At 43.6% G+C, this 23,917-nt stretch overlaps 2 protein-coding genes across 2 annotated transcripts; both read left to right on the plus strand.

The window, feature by feature from the left end:
• Positions 1-521: 521 nt before the first annotated feature.
• On the plus strand, positions 522-2,267 carry iyd (iodotyrosine deiodinase; the record flags this gene model as incomplete). Its single annotated transcript, XM_021319591.2, is given in 4 exon segments — positions 522-719; positions 804-963; positions 1,056-1,212; positions 2,016-2,267. Coding segments are annotated over 4 exon segments (698 nt in total), but the record flags the coding sequence as incomplete, so codon positions are not given.
• Positions 2,268-3,527: 1,260 nt separating this feature from the next.
• sec63 (SEC63 homolog, protein translocation regulator) lies at positions 3,528-19,695 on the plus strand. The gene is made up of 20 exons (XM_012868812.3): positions 3,528-3,651; positions 4,314-4,413; positions 7,539-7,653; positions 7,782-7,894; positions 8,001-8,062; positions 8,941-8,999; positions 9,113-9,163; positions 9,246-9,354; positions 9,541-9,635; positions 10,242-10,374; positions 10,805-10,897; positions 10,996-11,141; positions 13,168-13,315; positions 14,156-14,238; positions 14,359-14,427; positions 14,529-14,681; positions 14,774-14,956; positions 15,057-15,257; positions 17,630-17,734; positions 18,926-19,695. The coding sequence occupies exons 1-20, from the start codon at positions 3,528-3,530 to the stop codon at positions 19,061-19,063; spliced, it is 2,280 nt and encodes a 759-aa protein (XP_012724266.1). The 3' UTR covers positions 19,064-19,695.
• Positions 19,696-23,917: the final 4,222 nt, after the last annotated feature.

Raw genomic sequence — 23,917 nt, forward strand, 5'->3', positions numbered from 1 at the left:
CAAGTCAACCACTGCCGGTGTTTGAACCTGACAATATAATCTTCGTCTAAAAACAGCTAATTCAGCAACCAGCTGTGAGAAAATCTATTGATGTCCGGCGAAAATCAAATCTCGTTGACAACATTTCAAGTTCATGTTCAACGGCAGAGTTGAAGATTCAGGAATTAAGTATTTTATAGCAGCTTCTGTAGTAACGTCAGTAATTCAAATGTGTAATGCCGGGCTCCTTTTTTTTTTACCCATTTCTAAACAGATGAACACATTTAACCACATTTCAGTTGGTGTAACTGTTACACAAAATTATCAAACTCTTTAATTCTAAATAAAGACAGGACATAGTTTTTATTATATAACCGTACCTATTTAATTATAGTTAATTAATCTCTGGTGCATCAGAGCTTTGTGTCTTGTTATGCCAGACTACATATTTATTCTGTTTCCTTGGTATTTTAAATGTCCCCATTAACAGATGAATTTTAAATGCCATACGCACTGTTTGCATTTCTCTGACATCTTTTTAGACAAAGATGAATGGGTGGAAAGCGACGATGAGAAGGACCTCGCTCATGTGCCCTATTCACCACAGCGTTACCCAGAGGAGACCATGCTGCAGAGGTCCAAGGATTTCTACTCCCTGATGAACCAGCGGCGATCTGTCCGATTCATCAGCCCCGAGCCAGTCCCGCGAGAAGTCATTGATAATGTCATCCTGACTGCAGGCACAGAACTAGGATTTTAAAATCTCTTCAGGTTATTTTGAGTTCATTCACGAATACAGCTCATCAACCTGTTCTTCTGGTTAGGGACCGCACCGAGCGGAGCTCACACAGAGCCCTGGACCTTTGTTGTTGTGTCGGATCCAGAGACCAAGCACCAGATCAGACTGATTGTCGAGGAGGAGGAGGAGGTGAACTACCGGCAGAGGATGGGAGATAAGTGGGTCCACGATTTGGCCAGGTTAAGGTAAACACACGTACGTCCTTCAAGTTCTTTTATCGCCACATTTATGATAAAAAGTTTAAAACAAATGTATCACACTTGTTTCTTTAATACAGGACGAACTGGATTAAGGAGTACTTGGATGTGGCTCCTTACCTGATCCTCGTTTTTAAACAAGTTCACGGGATTCTACCAAACGGGAAGAAAAAGACCCACTATTACAATGAAATCAGTGTCTCCATATCCTGTGGCATCCTGCTGGCTGCTCTACAGGTCAGGAATACAAATCATTTGTGAAATATTCAATTCAATTCAATGTTATTTATATAGCGCCAAATCATGAAACATGTCATCTCAAGGCACTTTACAAAGTCAAGTTCAATCATATTATACAGATTGGGTCAGATTATACAGATTGGTCAAAAATGTCCTATATAAGGAAACCAGTTGATTGCATCAAAGTCCCGACAAGCAGCATTCACTCCTGGAGAAGCGTAGAGCCACAGGGAGAGTCGTCTGCGTTGTACATGGCTTTGCAGCAATCGCTCATACTGAGCAAGCATGAAGCGACAGTGGGAAGAAAAACTCCCCATTAACGGGAAGGAAAACCTCCGGCAGAACCGGGCTCAGTATGAACGGTCATCTGCCTCGACCGACTGGGGGTTACAGAAGACAGAGCAGAGACACAACAAGAGAGACAAAAAACACAGAAGCACACATTGATCTAGTAATCTGTTCTACATTAGATGGTAGTAGCAGGTGAACCGTCTTCTCTGGATGATGTCACAGCTAACAGAACGCCAGACCAGGTGTACCTACTATGAAGATAAAAGAGAGAGAACAGAAAGTTAAAGCAGCAATGACAACACATAATGCATAATTGAAGAACAGTAGAACTCTATAGAGTGAGAAAATTAGATCCTGATATCCTCCAGTAGCCTAAGCCTATAGCAGTAAAACATAAGTTAAAGCTTAGCTTAAATGGAGTAAATTTCTAAATGAACAGGCAACATATAGTTGTTTAAATAGAATATTTTTTAACGGTGTAAGAAAGCATCTGATTTTGTGTCTGTCAGAACGTGGGCCTTGTTACCGTCACATCGACGCCGCTGAACTGCGGGCCACAGCTCAGGCTCCTCCTCAAACGGCCGACCAACGAGAAGCTGCTGATGCTGCTTCCCGTGGGTTATCCTGCAGCTGACGCCACTGTGCCTGATTTGAAGCGCAAACATCTGGATGGGATCATGGTGGCCATCTGAACAAGTTACAGACTGAAACATCTGGAAAAGTGTTTTGAAAAAATAAAATAAAATACTTTTAAAATCCAAGTACTATGTACAGCTGCGAGGAAAATAAAAATAAAGTTGGTTTGTTTTTGTTGTATCACTTGCTGATTGAATGACACATAACTATCACAATATAAATTTACCCCACATTTTATTCCGTACAATAATGTGTATTAATGTTTCTGGGGATTTTCATTGTTGCTGAAGAGAGGAGATTTTTCTCTTTGGCTGTATTTTCACTACACGAGGATACAATAAATGATGTATACCAGAAATCCTAAGATACACCCCTAAAGCACATTGTTATGCTCTTCTACTTTTATGAATGAAGTATAAGGAACATGTATGCATGCTGGTAGCTTCTAAGTCCTCATGTTGGTGATAAATACAAAAGGTTTCTTACTCATTTGCACGCACACACACACACACACACACACACACACACACACACACACACACACACACACACACACACACACACGACCATCTAAAGAGGCCAGTTAACCTCACATTCATGTTTTTGGATTGTGGGAGGAAGTACCTATGAGCGGTTATTGAGAACATCAAAACCTCCATCAAAAAGAACCCAAATGGACTGAATTTTGGAGCCCAAAATGAAAATTAGCTCTGTAAAAAAAATGTGCGATAAAAATCTAATGATGTCTTTTAACAATTTAATTTACAAACAACTGCATTTGGATAACAAAACACTGCACTGTATGAAATATCGCCTTTCTCTGTTGACTTTTAACCATTTATTTGTGTGAATGTTGAACATGGCTCACACTAGCTCTACAGAAACAAACAAACAAACAAAAAAAATTTTTTTAACGTGAAACAAACTTATGTAGTGTAAGCGTAAGTCATGACCACAACCGGCAAAACATTGCAAGTCATAATTTCTTCATCTGTGTATTAACAATGTGGAATAAGTTCCAAGTTGTGCATACGACGTGTAACTCTTTTTAATTAAACCAGCCAAACAACAGGCTTTCTAGTTGCTCGTAATACAGTTATAATAAACATAATCATGCTTATACAGTATAGTTGACCCAGCTTTTTAAACGGGGACCGGAAGGGGGCAGCAACGCGCTGGCGTCGTGTCTGACCCGGCCCTGGCTGAGGCCGAGAAGAAGAGAAGCCACATTGCGCATGCGTACACCACGTACACCGATGCATCGAGCTGCTCTCGGCCGGATGCTAGCAGGCTAGTGAACCTAAAGTCTGTCACATTTTGGGGCTGTGTAGGGGGGGAAAACACGCGACGGCGGGGAACCAGGGCGACCCCAGCGCCGCTTCGACATGGCCGGACAACAGTTCCAGTACGACGACAGCGGCAATACGTTTTTCTATTTCCTCACGTCCTTCGTCGGACTTATTGTGATCCCGGCCACATATTACCTGTGGCCGCGGGATCAGAACGCTGGTAAGGCCCGGGCTGTGCTCGCCCTCTGCTAACTTCTATCGCTCATTAACCCAGTAACCCTGGCTAGACGACGTAGGGAGGCATATCAGTTCTGACACAAAATAAACTCTTTGTTTTTTTTTTCTTGTTTTCCCCCAGCCAGGGGAAACGCCGCTGTGCAAACAGAAGCTAAAAAAAAAAACGTCAGGGGGATGATGCCCATGTCTGCTTATCTGTCTTTTTAGGCGTTTAGCTGTTATAGTCGGTGTTTGGATGTAATCATGAAGCTAATTCCTTATGTAATGGGAAATCTCCAACTCTGGTTTTATTCAGGATCTCAGATTTGCCCTTTTTTTCTTTCTTTCTTTGATCTTATCCAGGAGTCTCCTCCTCTTATTTCTGCTCCCTGAGATTAGAGATTAAACGTAACCAGTTCAGCTGTTCGTGGTTGAGTAGCATCCCCCCCCCCCTGTTTATTGATGCTTAACAATTGATCCACTCTGTTAAATCTAATCTGCACCTGATAGAAACGAACCTCTGTGTCTGACACCTCCCCACATGCTGACCTAACCGAGTTGTGGGGGGTCATACAGAGGGCCAAGCCCATCAAGATGAGCCTGTTTGTCTCTCTAGCAGTGTGCTGATGTGTCAGTGACCGCTCCCCTTCTCCCTCTTCCTTCCAGAGCAACTGCGCCTGAAGAGCCTGCGGAGGGTGCATGGCAGGTGCCTGTGGTACCGGCTCCGGCTGATGAAGTCGCAGCAGAGCGTCGTGCCAACGCTGAAGTGAGTGCTCGACAGCTCCCTGGAGGGATGGGCTCACCCGCTACTACCATCTAATGTAGAACAGATTACTAGATCAATGTTTGCTTCTGTGCTTTTTTGTTTCTCTTGTTGTGTCTCTGCTCTGTCTTCTGTAACCCCAGTCGGTCGAGGCAGATGACCGTTCATACTGAGCCCGGTTCTGCTGGAGGTTTTTCCTTCCCGCTAATGGGTGGTTTTTCTTCCCACTGTCGCTTCATGCTTTCTCAGTATGAGGGATTGCTGCAAAGCCATGGACAATGCAGACGACTCTCCCTGTAGCTCTACGCTTCTTTAGGAGTGAATGCTGCTTGTCGGGACTTTGAAGCAATCAACTGGGTTCCCTTATATAAGACATTTTTGACCAATCTGTATAATCTGACTGATTTTGACTTTGTAAAGTGCCTCAAGGTAACATGTTTCATGAATTGGCGCTATATAAATAAAATTGAATTGAATGGGCGCACGCCGTCGCCCCGGCTGGTTCTGGAGGGACGTCTCTGTCTTGTAAATGCGGGTCGAACGTGTTCGATCTCCAAGGAGAGGCGGATGTGTAATACACCGATCGGATGAAACGTGGATTTTTGTTTTATTCTGTATGATTTGGCCACTGGTCCCTCTCGTGTTGTAGCGTGGCTAAGTCTGCGTCTCTGATGACCAGCGTTGGGATCCTGGTTGTGTCCGGAAGGGGCGGCTGGTGTGTAAACTCTGCCACGTCTGTGTTTGGGGTTTTATTATGAAGTGATGTACGTCTGATGCGACCGCTGTGAGTGTGGGCCTTGCCTGTCCAGTGGTAGTGATGTAGATTTTGATGCTCAAGATCTGGATTGGTCACACGTCTACGATTTTAAAATGGCGCTTCACATAGTTGTAGGATGTAAAGCCGATTGATTGCTAGAAATGCCTTTTTGTTTAAACGCCATTCCCTCTCATCATGGCTCACCACCTGTTTGTTTTTGTCTAAGTGCATTTTTCTTAACTTTCAGCGAAACGCTTTCACAGCAGCTGGTGACATTTTACCAAGCACCCATTCTTGGACTTTATTCAACTCCACAATTGCACAGTTATCTTCCCCCCCCCCCGTACGGGACTGTGTGAGTGTTCCTCGTTGGAGCTGTTCGCTCTGCGTCGTCTCGTCAACATTTAGACTCAGGTGTGCGTTGAAAGGTCAGGCCTTGCATAGTGCAGTGATTTATTTCTTTTTTTTTTTTTCCCAGGCTTTGATGCGATTGGAATCTCCTGCCGATGTTTTCGGCCTCTCTAAACAGGTTTCATGTCCACTGCAACCCCCCCATGTTTTCTCCAAGCTGTTTATAGTGAATCTCTGTGAAGTTTTACAGCAGTTTCTCTCCTGACGCCCACGTTATAGTTTTGCTCGGTCGCTACACTCGCATCCTGTTTATCCTTCACAATTGAACTTTTAGGAGATCTCGTATCGTCGTGGTGTCTTTTGGCGATGGGCCCTGTGATTAAGGCAGCAAATGTCGCCGGATGCCAAATGAATTGGTTTAGATAAGCGGCGTTTGACAGTTCCAAGCGTAGCAGTCAAAGTTTGCATGCCGTGAAGATACGCAGCCTGTCGGCTGGAGCATGACGCGCAAAACCCGGCACGTTAAAGGTCCCAGAGGCAGTTGGAGGCACTGTAAGATGGACCCGAACGAGAGGAGAGAAGAAAACGTGCGTTTATCCCGTCTGTCGTGCGAGTCTCTGACACAGGAATGCGGACGGAGATTAGCAGTGAGCTCGTCTCCTTCTCCAGATGCCCTGGTTTGTCTACTCATCGCCGTGGTGTCGCACCTTTAAAGGAAAACACCCTCCGTGCTGTCAAGCATCGGAGCTGGTGTAAGCTCGCGAGCCGTTGCTATGGCAACTGATGCCCTGGTACGTCGGGCATGTATTTTCTTACTTTAGCTATTGTCATGGTAACAAGTCCAACACCCTATGCGTAAAAGACAACAACAACAACAGCGCCAGGACCCCCGCGGCCTTCTCCTCAGCTAAGAGGGGTCGATTGTTCCTGTTCCCATTTATGATAAACGGCGACGTCACGCTCTACGTGTCGGAAATGAAATGCGCCCTCCCACTCTGTTGAAGAGATATATATTCTTTAACAGAGTGCTGGCCTAGTGGTTTCAGCATTGTGCTTGGGTTCTGGAGGTTCTAAGTTCAACTCCCACAGACTGCCACTCTGGGTCCCTGAGCAAGACCCTTAACCTCAGATTGCTCCCCGGGCGCCGCACAGTGGCAGCCCACTGCTCCCGAAGGGGATGGGTTAACATGCAGAAGTGAATTTCTCCATTGTGAGATCAATAAAGCTCAATTATTATTATTATTATATATTTTTTTCTAAGTATGTCTGAGTTGTTAGCGTCTTCCCTGCTGTAGACGAGTCTTAAAGGGCTTAGTCCCTGCCAGGGGAGTTAAAAGTGAGACTCATTTTCAAAGCAGATCTGGTGAATTTGGAAGGATTGTTTTTTTTGTTTTTTTTTTTACACGTTTGCCCACCTTTGTTTTCTTTGTCAGTCGTCACTTTACAATCTGCCAGAAGACATCTTTGTAAGTTTAGCTGCTTTGGAGTTAACAGACTCGGGATGCGGTCAGTTTATGCCATTGATATTTGAACCATTGAAATACATGAAAGGGATTGGAAAGTCTTTTATTTATTTATTTTATTTTATAGTTTTTTGAGGAGACAAGAACATATCTTTAGTGGCTGGCTTATATGTTTTTATCTTGAGAATTGAGTGGCACAAAACCGAGCGCTAAAGTGCTAATATCGCTGTTCAGTTATACTTTTGAATTGCTTTAATGGCAATAAATTATTATTATTATTATTATTATTATACCTTGACCGCTAAAAGCTTTAACGTTGTGATACTTAAATGTCTCAACTTTGCCTATAAGCTGTAAAATTCCCCACCTAATCCTCTGTCCCAATCCTGCTGCCACTCTAGTTCCCACCTCTCTGCTCCAAAAGCAGGAAAATACTCAACATTAAAAAGAAAACCATGTTCAGAGTTTCTTGGAAGAAAAAAAAAAAAGAGCAAGACATCGGCGATGCACTGTGATTCATTTCCCTCCTCTTTGTGTTGCGGCCCTTTTTTTTCCAGGAAAGCGGCCCTGCTGTTTGGGTGGGCCGTGTTCCTGCTGCTGGCCTACAAGGTGTCCAAACTGGACAGGGAGTACCAGGAGTACAACCCGTACGAAGTCCTCAACTTGGACCCGGTAAATCCCGTCCCGTCTCATTAACGAGCGCAGAGTCAGGCGGTGGACCATGAAGTCAAAGCTAGCTGCGTCCTGAGTGGTGAAAATGTGGCTGTAACTTGTTGCCGCGGCTGTGCTCCTGACTCCAGGGTGCGTCGGTGTCAGAAATCAAGAAGCAGTACCGTGTACTGTCTCTCAAGTACCACCCGGACAAAGGCGGCGACGAGGCCACGTTCATGAGAATCGCCAAAGCCTATGCTGCGTAGGTGTCTTTTTTTTTAATTTACATTTCTATTTATGTCAGTCACATCAACATTCTAGTCGTCGGCGTTTTGGATTAGTTGAACCTGTTTTTTTTTTTCCTGCAGTTTAACCAATGAACAGTCGCGACAGAACTGGGAAACGTACGGCAACCCAGATGGTCCAGGAGGTAAGTTAAAGGGACAGGCAGCCAAACTCTACACTTTTTTCATCACCCATCAGTTCTTTTTTCACTTACGCCTGATTGCTGCTTTAAATAATGGAGAATAACCTGTTGGCATTATAGTTGCAATGCACTATAGGCATCTATATATAAATCACTATATGCTTTAAAGTTTGGATGGATGGATGGATGGATGGATGGATAGGTTTAAAATGGATTCACTTTGATATTGACACCATTTTCCAAATGCGATGCTATTAATGTGGAATAAAGTTAAGCCGTTTTGATTGACTGCAAAATAAATCTGCAGGTTAGCACACGCAGGCGCAGAGGTAGTCAGATACCGGCGTGTACTTTTCCATGAACACTTGTTCAGGGGGAAATGACAGGCTATAACAGGCTATAACATGAATCCAGAGCGTCGAGTCTTTACTGGCGTCTCATCAGCAGCTCCTGGATGTGGTGTCAGGTTGGCAGCAGGAGCGCCGATGTGCCGGGACCCCTGCAGGCTGCAGGCTGGGGTCCGTCTTTACACAAGGCGACCCGCGGTACCAGTTGTAACGTTCGTTAATTAGTTGGGCTGAATGAAGATCTACTGCGTAACATTCTGCGTCGACTAAAAACAGCGATGTTGACTGGCTAGTAGCAGGCTTCATCACGTTGTGTCGAAGGATTGTCTTTTGTTTTCTGTTTAAATCATAGCTATATATATTTTTTTGCCCTCTTTAACAACCACAAATGCTTAAAGACGAAGCTCTATTAACCCCACAGGAACGATCTTGAGAATAAAACCAACAGGTTGCGTAGAGATGCTAAGAAAGGCTCCCTGCCAGATGTGTAATCCTCTTTTTCTGCTCTGGTCCATTGTATCCCTCCTCCCCTAGCCACCAGCTTCGGTATCGCCCTGCCGGCCTGGATTGTTGACCAGAAGAACTCCATGCTGGTATAAACTTAGTGCTAGAAATGACTCCAGCATTGTTTGAACAGCTGTTTGTATTCTTCTAGTTGAAAAGTCACGCCTTGTTCTACGCTGACGGTGAGATTTTTCTTCCTCAGGTGTTGTTGGTCTACGGCCTCGCCTTCATGGTCATCCTTCCTGTAGTCGTGGTAAGCTTTAAGCATCCTTTCTCTTTACACCGGCCCGAGCCGACTGTGCCGTTTCTTTAGTTTACCCCCATTTTTGCTTCAGGGCACATGGTGGTACCGCTCGATCCGATACAGCGGAGACCAGATCCTCATCAGCACCACGCAGCTCTTTATGCATTTTATGTACAAGACACCGAACATGAACATGAAACGTGAGTTTTTGTTTTTTTCCCTCTGCTCTGTCACCTATCCGTTTTTAACCCATTTGGTTTTATTGATTTCCAGGTTCTTTTAAGATCTTTTTGTGTTATTATTTCTACAGCATTCAGCTCTAGCTGTGTTTAGGTCAGAGTATTTTTTTTTTTTTTATGCTTACGCTGACCAAATCTGCCTTCCAGGATTAACCATGGTGCTGACTGCAGCCTTCGAATTTGACCCGCGCAGCAATAAAGAGGCCACCATAAGGCCCACAGACAACATCGAAGTACCGCAGGTAAAAACCCAACCTTTTTCAGATGACATCAGAAAAGGTCTCTTGGGTTTCTGGACCTGTTATTTTTGTATAACTTTGGCCTTGTTGATTCAAATGAAACAATATTTCGATCGGTTGGTTATGTTTAATAAAAGGATCAATCTGTGTCCCTTCACCTTTTTCTGCACTACTTACTCCCATTCGAATGTGTACTACCGTATTTTCCAGACTAAAAGGCACACTTAAAATCCTTTTTTTTTTTTTTTCTCAAAAACTGATGTGCAATATATCTGATTACCGTTGTGCTTACTGACCAATTTTATGTGGTACAATGAGCTCAAAAAGATGTGTGAAAATGTATCATTTATTATGAGGTCTAAAGTTCATGGCATTTATTAAAAAGGTACCCTGGAAATGTATATTGTGGCATCTTGTTTCTAAGGTAATCTGTGAAACTAAGTTTTATATAGTGGGGACTGTTAAGGTTTTCATAAAAAAGCAGGTTAGGAAACCCTTTGAAGCTTTTTTTTAATCCATCTGTCTAAGCCAGGCTCTGTAACTTATTGCCACCAACCCCCAAAAAACTGTCAAAAAACACAATATTTTGCTTCTGTGCGTTTGTTGCAGTTGATCCGTGAATTGGGGAACATCAACGTGAAGAAGAAAGAGCCTCCGTTCTGTTATCCATACAGTTTGAAGGCCAGGGTGCTGGTGCTTTCCCATCTGGCCCGCATGGAGGTATCAGAGGAGTTGGACGAAGGTAGGCCGGCCGATGTGTTGAATTACACATGAATAATGTTCTCTTCATTCATTCTTGTCTCCTGCATCTAAATGCAAACATGTAGGAAGCACACTGGTTGCAGCTAAATATGGTCTGCGTGTACCAGCCGGGGTCTCGGTTGTGTTGCGGTTTTGTTGCTGTCGTTTTGTGTATTGCAAGCATATGGCCCCCATACAAGTCTGTGGAGTAGCAGAGATGGTTCAGAATGACTTCATAAGTGGTTCCTGTTTGATAATCAAAAATCAGCGCCAGATGCTGAGCCTACATGAGATTTAAATAAACCTCATGTAGAAAAAGTCGTCCAAAATCCAACTTTTCACATTAGTTTTGATGATCACAGGTCATTTGAAGTTAAACCGGTTTACATTTAGAAAACTTTAAATAAGTTTTGTGTGTGTTTTTCCACCAGATCAGAGATTTGTGATGCGAAAGAGTCCAGCTCTCCTTCAGGAGATGATCAACGTGGGCTGCCAGCTCACCATGATGGCCAACAGCAGAGGAGGTACACGCAGCTACGGCTCCAGCCCCACTCAGCATCGTGGCGCCCGTGTTTCCTCTCCCGTAGAAGTAACCGGGGCACACCTGTTCACTCGTCTTCAGGTTTCCACGCTCCCAGACTGGTGACCATCGAGAATTGTATGAAGCTCACCCAGATGATCGTGCAGGGCCTGCAGGAGTCGAAGTCCCCCCTGCTGCAGCTGCCTCATTTCGAAGAGGAGCATCTTCGCTACTGCATTTCTAAGAAGGTACCCAACCAAGACCAAAAAAAAAAGCTGTGTCCTTGCGTGTTGTCAGTCTTTGTAAGGAGCAAATGGTGCAATCGGACCCGACGAGTTTCATGCATCAAAAAGAGCGTCTAGAGCGTTTCTGACGATCAAGACACTCGTCTGAGCAAAGTGTGGACAGACGTGCAAGTATCTGACGTGCGTTGGGAAGAGCTACCCTGTTCTCTTCCTTTTCCTGTCTTCCATTGTCAGGCGCCTCTGCGCCGTGTCTGGATTCAGCCAAACATTCAGAAGCGTTCAGAGTTTGGTGAATTTCACCATGTGCTCCAGGAGCTGCGCTCAGACAATGGTCGCTTTCAGGGATGGAACCTTCTGCCCCAAGATAAAACAAATCACTACGGCAGAAAGCTGAGCACTGATTGGTTGACGTGAAGCCTCTCGACCCCTTGATGCCCCAAGGCGCGCCTCAACCATAAACTTTGCATGAAAACCAGATGCCCCTGATACTCAAATCGCTTCAGTCTGAGCGCACCATAACCAGGGCTCTCACGCTAAAGTTTACCACCAGCCGCTGCCAGAGGAGTTGTAGTCGGCCTTGTGGTCCAGAGTGCTAACTCAAGCTGCGCTATGGAAGCGTGGCTTTGGGGAAATCATTTGTCATCGCTGAGCTCCTGGACAGTGAGGTGCAGCCTGCTGGTGTTGGGCGCACCTCTGCTGTCCCAGAGATGCTCTAATGGATTTAGGTCAGTGGGCATGGAGGCCAGTCAATAGTATCAACTCCTTCATCCTCCAGGCAGTGTCTGCATACTCCTGGTGCATTATTAGCACCAGGAGGAACCCAGGACCCACGGCACTATTACCGGTGCTAACAATGGGTCTAAGGGTTTCATCCTGATACCTAATGGCAGTCAGGGTGCCATCGTTTATCCTCGGCATCTTTCCATGGGTATGCCATGGAAGGATGCAGCAGCTGTTGATAAATTAGGGACCTTTGACGCCAGCTCCTCTAGAGTGACTACCTGTGTCCTGGACTCTCTTCTATTGACCTTGAGATTGTGCCGAGGGACACAGCAAACCTTCTGGCAATGGCACACCTTGATCTGGTGGAGACTGACTGCCTGTGGAACGTCTGTAGGGTCCAGGTATCGCCTCATGGTACCGGTAGTGACACTGACCCCGGTCATCTCATTGTTGCCCCTTTTCATTCACCGACTGTTAATCTAAATAACACCAAAACAGCCGACACTGGTTAACAACCCCTTTTTCAGCTGAACTGACCACATCATTTACCTGACTCCGCCAGATAGATTTGCTCCGCATATCCATCTGGAAACCTTCCGTTGAAGAAATTTTGGGAAGGGGCGAAAATACTGGTTAGCTGATTGGCCTATGTTGGTGATAGACGGGCCAAATAAACCAATCAGATTCATCGTCACTCTGTTACGAGCGACGACAAAAACACAACCACAAGCCAAGCTGCTCTTGCTGCTGCAGGTAAAGGCTCGTTAGCTCAGCAAAGAAATACTCTGTAATGCCGATAAAACTTGCTCGATAGCCACGCTAACGATAGTTTCATCGGCTGAAGCCGCCATGTTCTTTAGACTGAACTGACGCGCTTCCCGTTGCGTCACACCTCAACCCGCCTCAAAGCCAACGCTGATTGGACGTTCGTTTTGTGAACGGCTCCAAATTTTCTTTAACGGAGAGTAGCCAGACTGATCTGCGAGTGAAACCTTGAAAGCTCTCGAGATCAGGATGGTCTCACGAGGCTACCACATCATATCCCTGAAGTTTATCTGACTTGATATTGTTCTGTAGTTAAAATGTGTTAATTTATTTTAGTTTTTGTGCAAAATGGTGCTTTTGTAGAATCAGAGTGGGTGAAATGGTTCAAACATTTAAAGATTCCTGAGCATACATTCACTTTGCAAACATTATCAATTCGTTTATTGTTCTAATAAATCCCAGTTCATACGAATAGATTTTTTTTTTCTTAAAACGCTAAGGAGTTGTTTTCTTCCTGGCCTCTGATTGGCCTCCTCTGCAGTATAAGGTGCGGACCCTGCAGGACCTGGTGAGCCTGAAGGACTCGGACAGACGCAGCATGCTGCGTTTCCTGGGGGAGGAGAAGTACGACGAGGTCATGGCTGTGCTCGGCAGCTTCCCTCACATCACCATGGAGATCAAGCTGCAAGGTCAGTCCGGACTTTAGGCAAGGGACGATGCCCTACGAGGCGTCCCTCGTCAGAATTGAATGGACGCCGCGGAGGCGTGACCCGTTTGACGCATCCGCCAAATCCATTCATTTATTAATACTTTAATGTTTTTTTTATTTCACCGTTAAAATCGTACGTTTTTCCACAAAAAGCGGCTGAGAGAAATATCTAATGTCGCTCGGTGTGACGCGTTGCCAAGGTAACCGGCGTCAACGGTCTTGTCGTCACCAGCTAACGTTTGAGCCAGCGCAGTAATTTAGCAACAATCAGCTGTTTGACAGGAACTTTTTTTAGGTGTCCTATAACACTTTTTAGCGGACACCCTGCAGCCAATCAGAATCAAGACCCAGACCATGGTATAAGGCATAATAAAATATTTGATCTACTTTCACTTTCCTCGTTTTCAACTAATCCAACTCATTGGTTGGTATGCTGGTGAAGATTCTCAGTCATCCAGGTCATGGTCATTCCAAAAAAAGTAAAAAACAAAGCAACTGGACTTGTTTTCAAGGTTGAATTCAGGTTGAATTTGCATGTTGTCTAAGCCATTACAAAGCCTTTGTTTGGTAGTAGTATAAAGCTTGTTACTCCACATTACTCCAGACGTTTTGAATTAAGAAAGCTTCCTGTAGAGGAAGCGAAACGTCTTCAACTACGAAAAACAAGTCCAGTTGCTTTGTTTTTTACTTTTTACTTTTGTTTTTTTTGGAACTCATTGGTTCCTTTTCTGCACAGTGATTCAGTGAATCAATATCTGACGTTTTAAGCAGAGATCTGTTAAGTTCAGCGGCTTTTCTCTGTTTTCTTTTTATTTACCAGTCCTTGATGATGAGGACAGCCATAACATCACTGCAGGCTCCATCGTCACAGTAACTGTTACCTTAACCAGAAAACGCATGGCAGTAAGTATTTCATTCATCCCGGGTGTGCTGCACACACTGCTTATGGCCACCTCTAGAGGGTGCTGTTTACTACATCTAAATGCTTTAGAAGCGTCACGGCATGTTGCTCACTGTTTGTAGGACATGTTTGAGAAGGAGCAGGAAGCATCGGCATGTCCAGGAGAGGAGGCCGCCAACGCAGAGGAAGCAGTAAGGAAAACATGACGTCTTCGTCCTGCAGATGGATTAAAAACCAGTGTTTGTTAAAATGTCACCATGAATAAATTGCTATTTTTAATCTCGTCTATCAGGGAGACACAAATAAAGCTAAAACCAAAGTGTGGCAGAACAAGAACAAAGGGGCCAAGAAGACAGCCAAGTCCAAGAAGAAGAAATTAACCAAGAAGAAAGCAACGCCGGCTCCCATTAAAGCCAAGCAGGCTAACGGCAACGTGGCAGGAAACGTAAGCAGCCGAGATCTTAGCCAGATGCAGTTCTTTATGACGGTGGCGACGGTCCGGTTTCAGTTTGCCGTTGCCATGTTTATGGGTCCCAGGACGTGGCGGCTGCAGCATCAGCTCCAGCATCCGCAGCGAAGGAAGACGACGACGAAGCTTCAGATAAAGGCAGCGAGTCGGACGACGGCGAGGCCAACAAGGACTCCCCCAGCGAAAGAGACGACGAGAGCGACAAACAGAGCGACACCGAGGTCGACGAAGGGGCCGGGGACGACGAGGAGGTCAGCTCGACGGTTTTCTTATTCTCCGACTCTCATCAGATCGTCATCAAGACTGAGAAAAGTTAGCACAGGTAACCGTTGCTTTCACGCACCCTTTCAGGAGTGGGAGGCGCTGCAGCAGAGCATCCAGCGGCGAGAACGAGCGCTGCTGGAAACCAAGTCGAAGGTGACGCACCCCGTCTACAGCCTGTACTTCCCAGAGGAGAAGCAGGAGTGGTGGTGGCTGTACATCGCCGACCGCAGAGACCAGACACTCGTCTCCATGCCCTACCATGTCTGCACACTAAAAGACTCAGAGGAGGTGAGACGTGGTTCTGAAAAAAGCTGCCGGACAAAATACTGCAGAGAAAACCACCGCAGGTTTTCCTCTTACTACCAGTTTGGTTTAAAATCCATGTCTTCAAGGAGTAAAACAATTGAAAAGATTTGTGCTATGAAGTTATTAGTTTGTGTATTTCGTTTTCTGCAGAGAAGCATGAGGAAATCAGCTGAAATGACGACTTTACTATTGACTGACCCTGTTAAAATCCGATCCTTTTGTCAGATCTGTGAATGCTGTATAGTGCTAACAGGTTAGCCTGACAACTCTCTTCAGTGTGGAAGTTATAAATGAGGGAATAAGACTTAAAGTTGCCTATATTCAGTATTAGTGAGGTGTTTTTTAAGGAAGCACAAAAGGTGAGCGTCTTACTCTGCAGGGAGAAGACAAATCTGCCATTCTCACTCGGGTTCGGGTCGCATTTGCTCTTAATATTGAGAGCTTTAAGGCCTGGTTTGGCTGGAATAAATTAAAAAAATATTTTATTCTCTACAGTGAGCTGTTTTCTCACACATTCTTGGTTTAAAAAACACAATTTTTAAAGAATGTTGTAGGGGGGAAAAAATTGTGATATAAATTTTTTTTGCCGGCAGAACAAAATAGGCCATCTGAAAGTCGGAGCTTTTACAGTTTTTATGTTTTTGTTTATACCTGCCCAGAAACTGACGGGTGCATTTCTAGCTTTCTTTACACAGTAACCTGCTACATGTCCTGACATCCTGTTGCTAGGCAAGCCTTTGCAGCCGTCATCGCTCCCTCTGAGGAGTGTGCATCCTGAGCCGTTTCCCCTTTCACTCCGGCTCTCTCCAGCAGCAGCCCGGATTGACAGCAAGGCTAAAGCCTAATGAGGGCCCTGTGTGGCGCGGCGCAGCCGGCTGTCACCGCTCCGAAGGAATGTAACCACAGGAGCTGCCCCCCCCTCACCCCCCCTTTCATGCACGACGGGTCACTGGCTACCAATCAATTAGTCTGTCACCTCAACAGTCTCTCCTATGTTTGCAATGGGAGATTTATATCCCGGGTATGTGGCAGATGTGTTTCCTGGATTCCAGATTGGCTGCTTACCCGAAGCAGGCGGGCTGGCTGGGCTGTTTACAGCGGCCATGTTCAACTCGCTCACGCTGAATAATAAATAGCCTCATTGTGCTGGTAATTAGATGTTTACGATACGTAATTACACAACCTGGTGATCACAGCCCGAGGTAGGATTGGTAAATTGTATTTAGACCCCATTCTAGCCATGAGTTGGTTAAAGTGTAATTACCTACATCCCCCCACCCCCTTCCTAAAAGATCATTAGCGAGGTGAGCTTTTACTATGGAGACATTTTTTTTCTCTCTTAATTGCAGCAATGCAGCCGGTTTTATTGGAACTACTTGTATAACATGATGAAACTATTATGGCCGCAGAAAACTTTGGTTTGCTGCACCAATCGCATTTATGGTAAATCCAGATTTTTATTTCTAAGTTGACAAGAGGAGCAAATCCCATCAGAAACGATTAACAGCAGACACTTAAGAGCAGATTGTATTGAACAGACAGCATCAAAATAGGAACTCAATAGGCAATATAGCTCTAATCATACCGGCCTGCAACCTGTGAGTCACGAGCTCCCAAAATATAATCACATTGCTCTTTGCTAACCATTTTTAATGGATAAAGTCGGAATAAGTGTCACAGTTGACTAGTCTAGGTTAGCGTAGCCTAGTAAATCTCACCAAATCATCAGATAACGGAGAAGAAGAAGCCAGTAGGGCGTAGGGCTGGGAAATTTATTGAGATTTTAGAGATATAAGATGACACTATATCATTTATATCGAGATTGTCTATTGTTATAATTATACTTTAATGTATTCCAGTAGGTTCTTTTTTCAGCTGTTTCTCATGTTTATCTACAGCTATTTGTTAAAAAAAAAAGTCTGCCTGTGCGACATTTGGGATACAGGTTTGATTTAGAGACGAAAAGAAAAGCATTACCAAGATAAATATTGTATATTGGCATTCAGCATGAAATTATGGAGATATTATTTTTGATCCATATCTGGACCAAATCTAGCTCCATCGCCTACCTGGAAGTTGAACTTAAGTCCTCTTTGGATGGTGACCAGTAGTTAAAGGAACATATTAGTGGTCCCGTTATGAAAGCAGAAGTTAAGAGTGTCAGTCCCTACATTCTTCAGATGCATCAAACATCCTTTTAGGAGTTTGATGCCTTCTGCTGAGACATCATCCCTCTCTAAAAAGCGTTTAGAATCCCGTTGCTTTGCGAGAACTGTAGCTATATGGAGTTTGATCAGGTTAAATTCAATTAAACGTGTTTAATTTCTTTATTGTTGTTGTTGTTTCTTTTTCAGGTGGAGCTAAAGTTTCCAGCCCCGTCCAAAACGGGCAACTACCAGTACTCAGTCATCCTCCGTTCTGATTCCTACCTGGGCCTGGATCAGATCAAACCACTTAAGGTGACCAGATTGAGTGTTTATGCACATATTGTGTATGTTTTTCCTGCTATAGTTTATGACAAAGCTTCATTTTTAGCTTGTTTGTATTCTTTCAACAAGATGAGATTAAAAAGAAGCAAAATCATGGTGTTTCCTGTTTAAAATATACTGCCAAAGGATCTATATATATATATATATATATATATATATATATATATATATATATATATATATATATATATATATATATATATATATATATATATATATATATATATATAGATATATATATATATATATATATATATATAGATATAGATAGATAGATAGATAGAGCTATAGTATTAAGGGTGATGTTGATGTCTGCTGCTGGATTTCGAACAGTTTAAGTGTCGTATTATGGGGATATTAAGTCATGAATATTAGAGTAGAAGTTGTTGGTGTATCAGCTTCTTGAAGGAACATCTCATTTGTAAGTGGAACGTTTAAAGATCTGCCTGAATTAATTGAGATGTCTTAATGTAGATAACGGCTCAGTAAGTGCTTTGCTTTTATATTCCTATTGCTGACTGAAATTAGAGATACTCTATTCAGTGAGCTGCATATTTATCTTAAAAGCCTCTTCCTGTTCCTTCTGCCAATGCGATAGTTAAAGGTACAGTCATAGGAAGAAAAAAAATTACTCGTTTGGACATTCAAATATTTTATACCGATGTTAACAATTCTGACAGATTTAAGTAATATGATTAAACAATTAGAGGCAAAGGGAAAGCACACCTTTTCTAATAAACGTTTTGGAATATACTGTGTCTAATGGAAAATAGTTTACGCCATTGATGCATTTATTCCCGCCTAAAATGTCCAAACTCTGATGAAAACGTTGTTGCTTAGTGTTTAGGACGATGTTTTTTCTATTGTAAAGCTACAAAATTCAGACCGATGTGCTGCTGACTTAAAAGTGAACATAAGGTTGAAAGAGAGTCAGAGGCCTTCAGAAACATTAAAGCAGCTTATGACTCTGGTAGGGGATTTAAAGATGCCTGAAAAGAATTGAAAATAAGCTGTTGTTAGCCAAGCACTTAACCCTGAAAGCATACTAAAGGTCTTGTCACCATCGTATGAAAGTACACGCCTGTACCGTACCAGCCCGGACAGCTGCTTTCCAGTAGTAAAAAAAAAACAACATGGCTGTTTTGTTGTTCATTTTCTTAGCTGGAGGTCCACGAGGCCAAAGCCATGTTGGACAACCACCCGCAGTGGGACATCCCCGACACGGAGGAGGAAGACGAGGAGCAGGAGGACAGCGACGGCATCGAGGAGAGCGACGACGAAGACGAGGACAACGACTGAAGGGGGCAGACGTGAACGCGTTCGGGACCCATTCACTAGTGACGAGGAGAAGCCGTGCCTGCCATAAACAGAAAAAAAAAAACCCTAAACAAAACAAAAAAAAACCCACACACACACGCAGAATGAATAAATCACAGAGGAGAGTTTATACGCTCAGAACCCGCCACCGTTTTACTTTTCCAATGTCATAAACTGTGAGCCCACGTCCCCCAGCTCCCCCGCCTCCCCCTTTCTACAGAGACTCGTGTTTCAGGCGGAGATTTCTGTGAATACTAACAGGCCTGAGTGTGTGAGTATACGCGTGCGTGTGTGTGTGTGTGTGCTGTGTAAAGTGTATGTGTTTGTACAGGTATGAGAGGACAAAAAAAAAAAAAAAAACAGTGTGGACTAAAGGACCCATTATTCTAAAATGGGTTTTTATTCCTCGGGGCGGATAAATAACGGCTACATCCATTTTTGCAAAAACTAACAGAAACAAACTCTGTATGGAGGTTGTCGCCACTCCTTGGTTTTAGAAATCCTTCTGCGCCGCTAATTTCCACACCAGTGATACTTTCTGTTGTACACTTCATCTGCAGAGACGTACATTAAAGAAGCATTTTTCCCTTTTGAGTGCAGGGAGGGGGGCACAAGTTTATGTTTCTTTTTTTTTCTTTTATTTTGCTGTTTTCCTTTCTTTTCCCGCATCACACGTGTATTTCATTTGTACATTTTCTATGTGCTCGTATGTTAAGGGAGACGTCTGCAGGGAGAAAAACTGATCTCCATTCAGTTCAGGCAATGGTGATCGCTCTGCCCCTGCAACATGTTCTGTTTTTTTTTTTGTTTTTGTTTTTTGTTCTGAAACAGCTGTTTTGGTAAAAGAGCTGTCGTTTCTTGACACACTTTGGTTCCTAACGAGGACAAGAATGAGAAAACTTGCAGTGTTACCGAACGTTTTGACCTATTTTGTCCAAAAATAGAAGCGCTAGAGGTCCGGATCGTGGGATCGGCGAGCAGTGGGTTCTTGTGCTGAAAATTAGATCTTTTTTTTTTTTTTTTTCTCTGGAAGTTCTTCATAACAAAGATTTCAAAGTTATTGATGCAATTTTTGTTTAACTGCAATAAAAAAAACACATAATCCGAAAGTTTAGGGTAAAATGCTTTGATGCATAAATGGCGGATAATCTTCTAATTCTTTCATTTTCTGTATCCTTCAGAACTACTACCTCTATCAAAGAACCCGCGGCGCATTCGGTTCTCTTTTCAGCGTGGCTCGCGATCAGCAGGCGGTTCCTCGGAAATAACGCACGGTTATCGGTATTCGCCGTGAAAACCCGGGTCGGCGCATCTCGTTCTGGGTCGGCTGTAGGTGGCCATCCCTGCTGGGTCCATGGTTTTAGCACATTCCAGTCATCGCCCTACAAAAGGCCTTACGAATACAGCCGAGGGATCACGGCGAACACGTCCTCTGGTGCCGTGCGCCGCTGGTCCCTGTGAGCGGATGCGATTTCTTTTTTTCCCCGGTTAAAAAAAACATTTAAAGTTTTTCTTTAAAGTAAACTATTGCTCCACAGGGTGGGGCTACATATCACTCACCTTGTGAGTTCATGTAGTTTCCTTTTTTTTTGTGCGTGTGAATATTTAGACTTCCCGCCACACGTCAGTCGCCTGTTGGAAGTTGCGTTTGCGTTCATACTAAGTGTCCGTTTTCTTAACCTAAAGCAGAACCAGCTTACTTTAACCCTTGTTTTTTTATCTTGGGATTACAAAGCAAATGGACCTGTCTTTCATATACAATTTTTTTTTTTTGTCTCAGTTAAGATATTATAGCATGTATTCAGTCTTGTTTTGTTGCGTTCTCTTTTATTTGAACATTAAGTAAACTGAGCTTCATGCAGCTCTGTAAGCTGTCACCGCGTCGGTAACTTGGCAGTTTTAGTTTCGTTCATCAAGAGAGTCTGTGCATTTATTTCTCTCCGGGGTGCGCGCCGGTGTCACGGTCCTGTGGGAGATGTGACTTTTTGAATATTCCAGGCCATGTTCCCTCACTAAGACCACGGGCCGTTTAGAAAGCCCCCCCCCGCCGCCTCCGGTAACGGGTCAGGGTAGGCGTCAGCCGACTGGTACCCCATCCCCTCTGCAACAGAATGTAGCATCGGTGAATTATGCTGCACGGGAGGAAATTTACACAGAAAAACGCCGCAGCGAGGCTCCACCATCCCTCCCATGACCAACCTTATCCAGGTGACCGGCCCTGCAGGCCGCCCTCAGTTCGGACAAGCGACTACCCAAATGACTATCGATCTGCCACTTTTGTTTACAAAGAAGCTGTCAATGTAAATGAGGAAAATATATATATTATTTGTATTTAAAATCATTTCAAATAAAAACTTTTAAATGAGTTTGCTTGCTGTGTCTCCAAACTTTACTGCTCTTTAAAAACCGTGCTAGATGTAAGGAAGTACGCTATATTACTGAAAGTATTCGCTCCCCCATCAAAATTAAGAGAAATCATGTGAATGAAAGGAGCACACAGGCTGTTTCTGCAAACATTTGTGAAAGAATGGGTCGCTCTCAAAAGCTCGGGGGATACCAGCGTTGTTCTGTGATAGGATGCCACCTGTGCAACAGATCCAGTCGTGAAATTTCCTCCCTCCTAAAAACTCCACAGTCAAATGTCAGGGATAAAACAATGTGGAAGCGACTGGGAACCCCAGTGACTCAGCTATGAAGTAGTCGGCCACGTAAACTGACAGAGCGGGAGGAACGGATGCTGAGAGGCGCAGATGTCTGCAACTTTCTGCTGAGTCGATTGCTACAAGCCTCCAAACTTCATGTGGTCTTAAGATCAGCTCAAGAACAGTGCGCAGAGGGCTTCACGAACGGCTTTCCACTGCTGAGCATCTGCGTGCCATTTAAAGCCATACATCACCAAGTACGATGCAAAGTGTTGGAGGCAGTGGTGTAAAGCTCACTGTTACTGGAGTGATGTATTCTGTGATGGAGGAATCTGGGTTGGTGGTTGCCAGGGGAACTTTACTTATCTGTATTGAACCAAGTGTAAAGTTTGGTTCAAGGGGATTTTGGTGTGGGGTTGTTTTTTTTTGTTTTTTTTTCTAAGATCTGGGCTTGGGCCCTTAGTTCCAGTAAAAGGAACTCTGAATGCTTCAGCAAACAGAGATTTTGGACAATTGACTGCTTCCAATTTCAAGGAACAGTTTGTAGATGATCCGTTCTCTTCCAATGTGACTGTGCACCAGGTTATGACAGAGTCCTAACCTGGACCCAATAGAACACCTGCGGGATGAATTAGAGTGGAGACTGACAGCCAGGCCTTCTCATCCAACATCAATGTCTGACCTCATTAAAGGGCTCTCTGGAAGAATGGTCAAAACTCCCTATAAACACCTTGCAGACAGCCTTCTCTGGAGAGTTGAAGATGTTATAGCTGCAAAGGCTGGACCAGCATCAGGTTGAACCCTATGGATTAGGAATGGGATGTCACTTGTGTTTGTATGTGAGTCAAGCCAGATGAGCAAGTATTTTTGGCATTACAGTGTATATTTTGCACTGTTGGGCTCCTGGCCTGCTGTCATGGTGTACTGATGTAGGTAAAGATATAGGTTTAAGATATCATGGCAGGGCTACTAAATGTCCCTTAAAACTGAATTCTTAATTTATACCTTAAAACATCAGCTCCCTTATATAGAGTCACAAGGCCCACATCTGTTAATGTATTAGGAAGATTTTTGGGAAATTCTAATGATACCAATTACAGGTAAAACTGTTCAATCATGATTTGTATTCAGGAGAAATCCCTTCGGCACTTTAGTTTCACACTAACCACAAAAAGAAGTTGATTAAGACAAACATAATTTTGTGTAATTATATACACTTTCATAAAGGGCGTTGATTGCACCACTTTTATCTATTGGGCAACATGTTTTGAAAAGTCGCTCCTAAAATGCTGTAAAAACGAGTAGATACATTCTCAAATATGTGAAAACCTTTAGGTTGTGTGTAATAATTGTAAAAAAAAAATAAAAAAAATATGCACATGATCCTTTTAACTTGGATGTGGGCAAGCTAGATGGAAACGTATTGAAATAGTCCATGTTGTAACTTGGAAGGATGAACAACAAACACTCTTTTTCATTTACTTTCTTTTGCATATAGACACTAATCTCTCTGTTACTTTTTTGTAGCTTTACAGCTAAATAAATTAGTAATTACATTTTAAGTGTTCTAATTAAGTTTATCTGACAATTAAAATATGAAATAGCTAAAATGATTAAACTGTTGTTCTACTGAAAGGTGTAATGGACGCCCATGTTGCTTTGATAGCATCCTAAAGCACTTATATATTCTCAGGCCTGATCTCTCTCATCTTCCTCTTGACAGTCCTTAGATCCTCAGCGGTATTTAAGTCAGGCTAGGTGTGGTGGATAGTGATATCATTAAACCAGGCATTGGTACGTTCGGTAGATGTTAAGTCATGTCAGGAAATGAACTCAGCATCTTCATGAAGTTTGGAGGGAAGCATTAAGTTCTCTTCCATGGCTGCACTGACTTTAGACTTAATAAAACACAGTGGACCAACACCAGCGGAGAACATGGCTACCATAAACATCGTTGACCGAGGAGACTTGACACGATGCGTCAAGCCACTTGGATTCTGTGTCCTTCAGCTCACCCTTTGAAGTGAAAAATTAACTATTTGGAAAAGAGGATGTTCAGTCAGTGTTGCATTCAAGCATGTGATTGAAAAGTTGAGTGGAAGGAAAGGGCCAATATAATATGTTTCACAAGCAAAAGGGGTGACTGCAGCCTATAGTGTTAAATCAACTCTGTAGGAGTTGATTGAACATATTT

This window comes from Fundulus heteroclitus, chromosome 15, assembly GCF_011125445.2.
Source record: "Fundulus heteroclitus isolate FHET01 chromosome 15, MU-UCD_Fhet_4.1, whole genome shotgun sequence".
NCBI lineage: Eukaryota > Metazoa > Chordata > Actinopteri > Cyprinodontiformes > Fundulidae > Fundulus > Fundulus heteroclitus.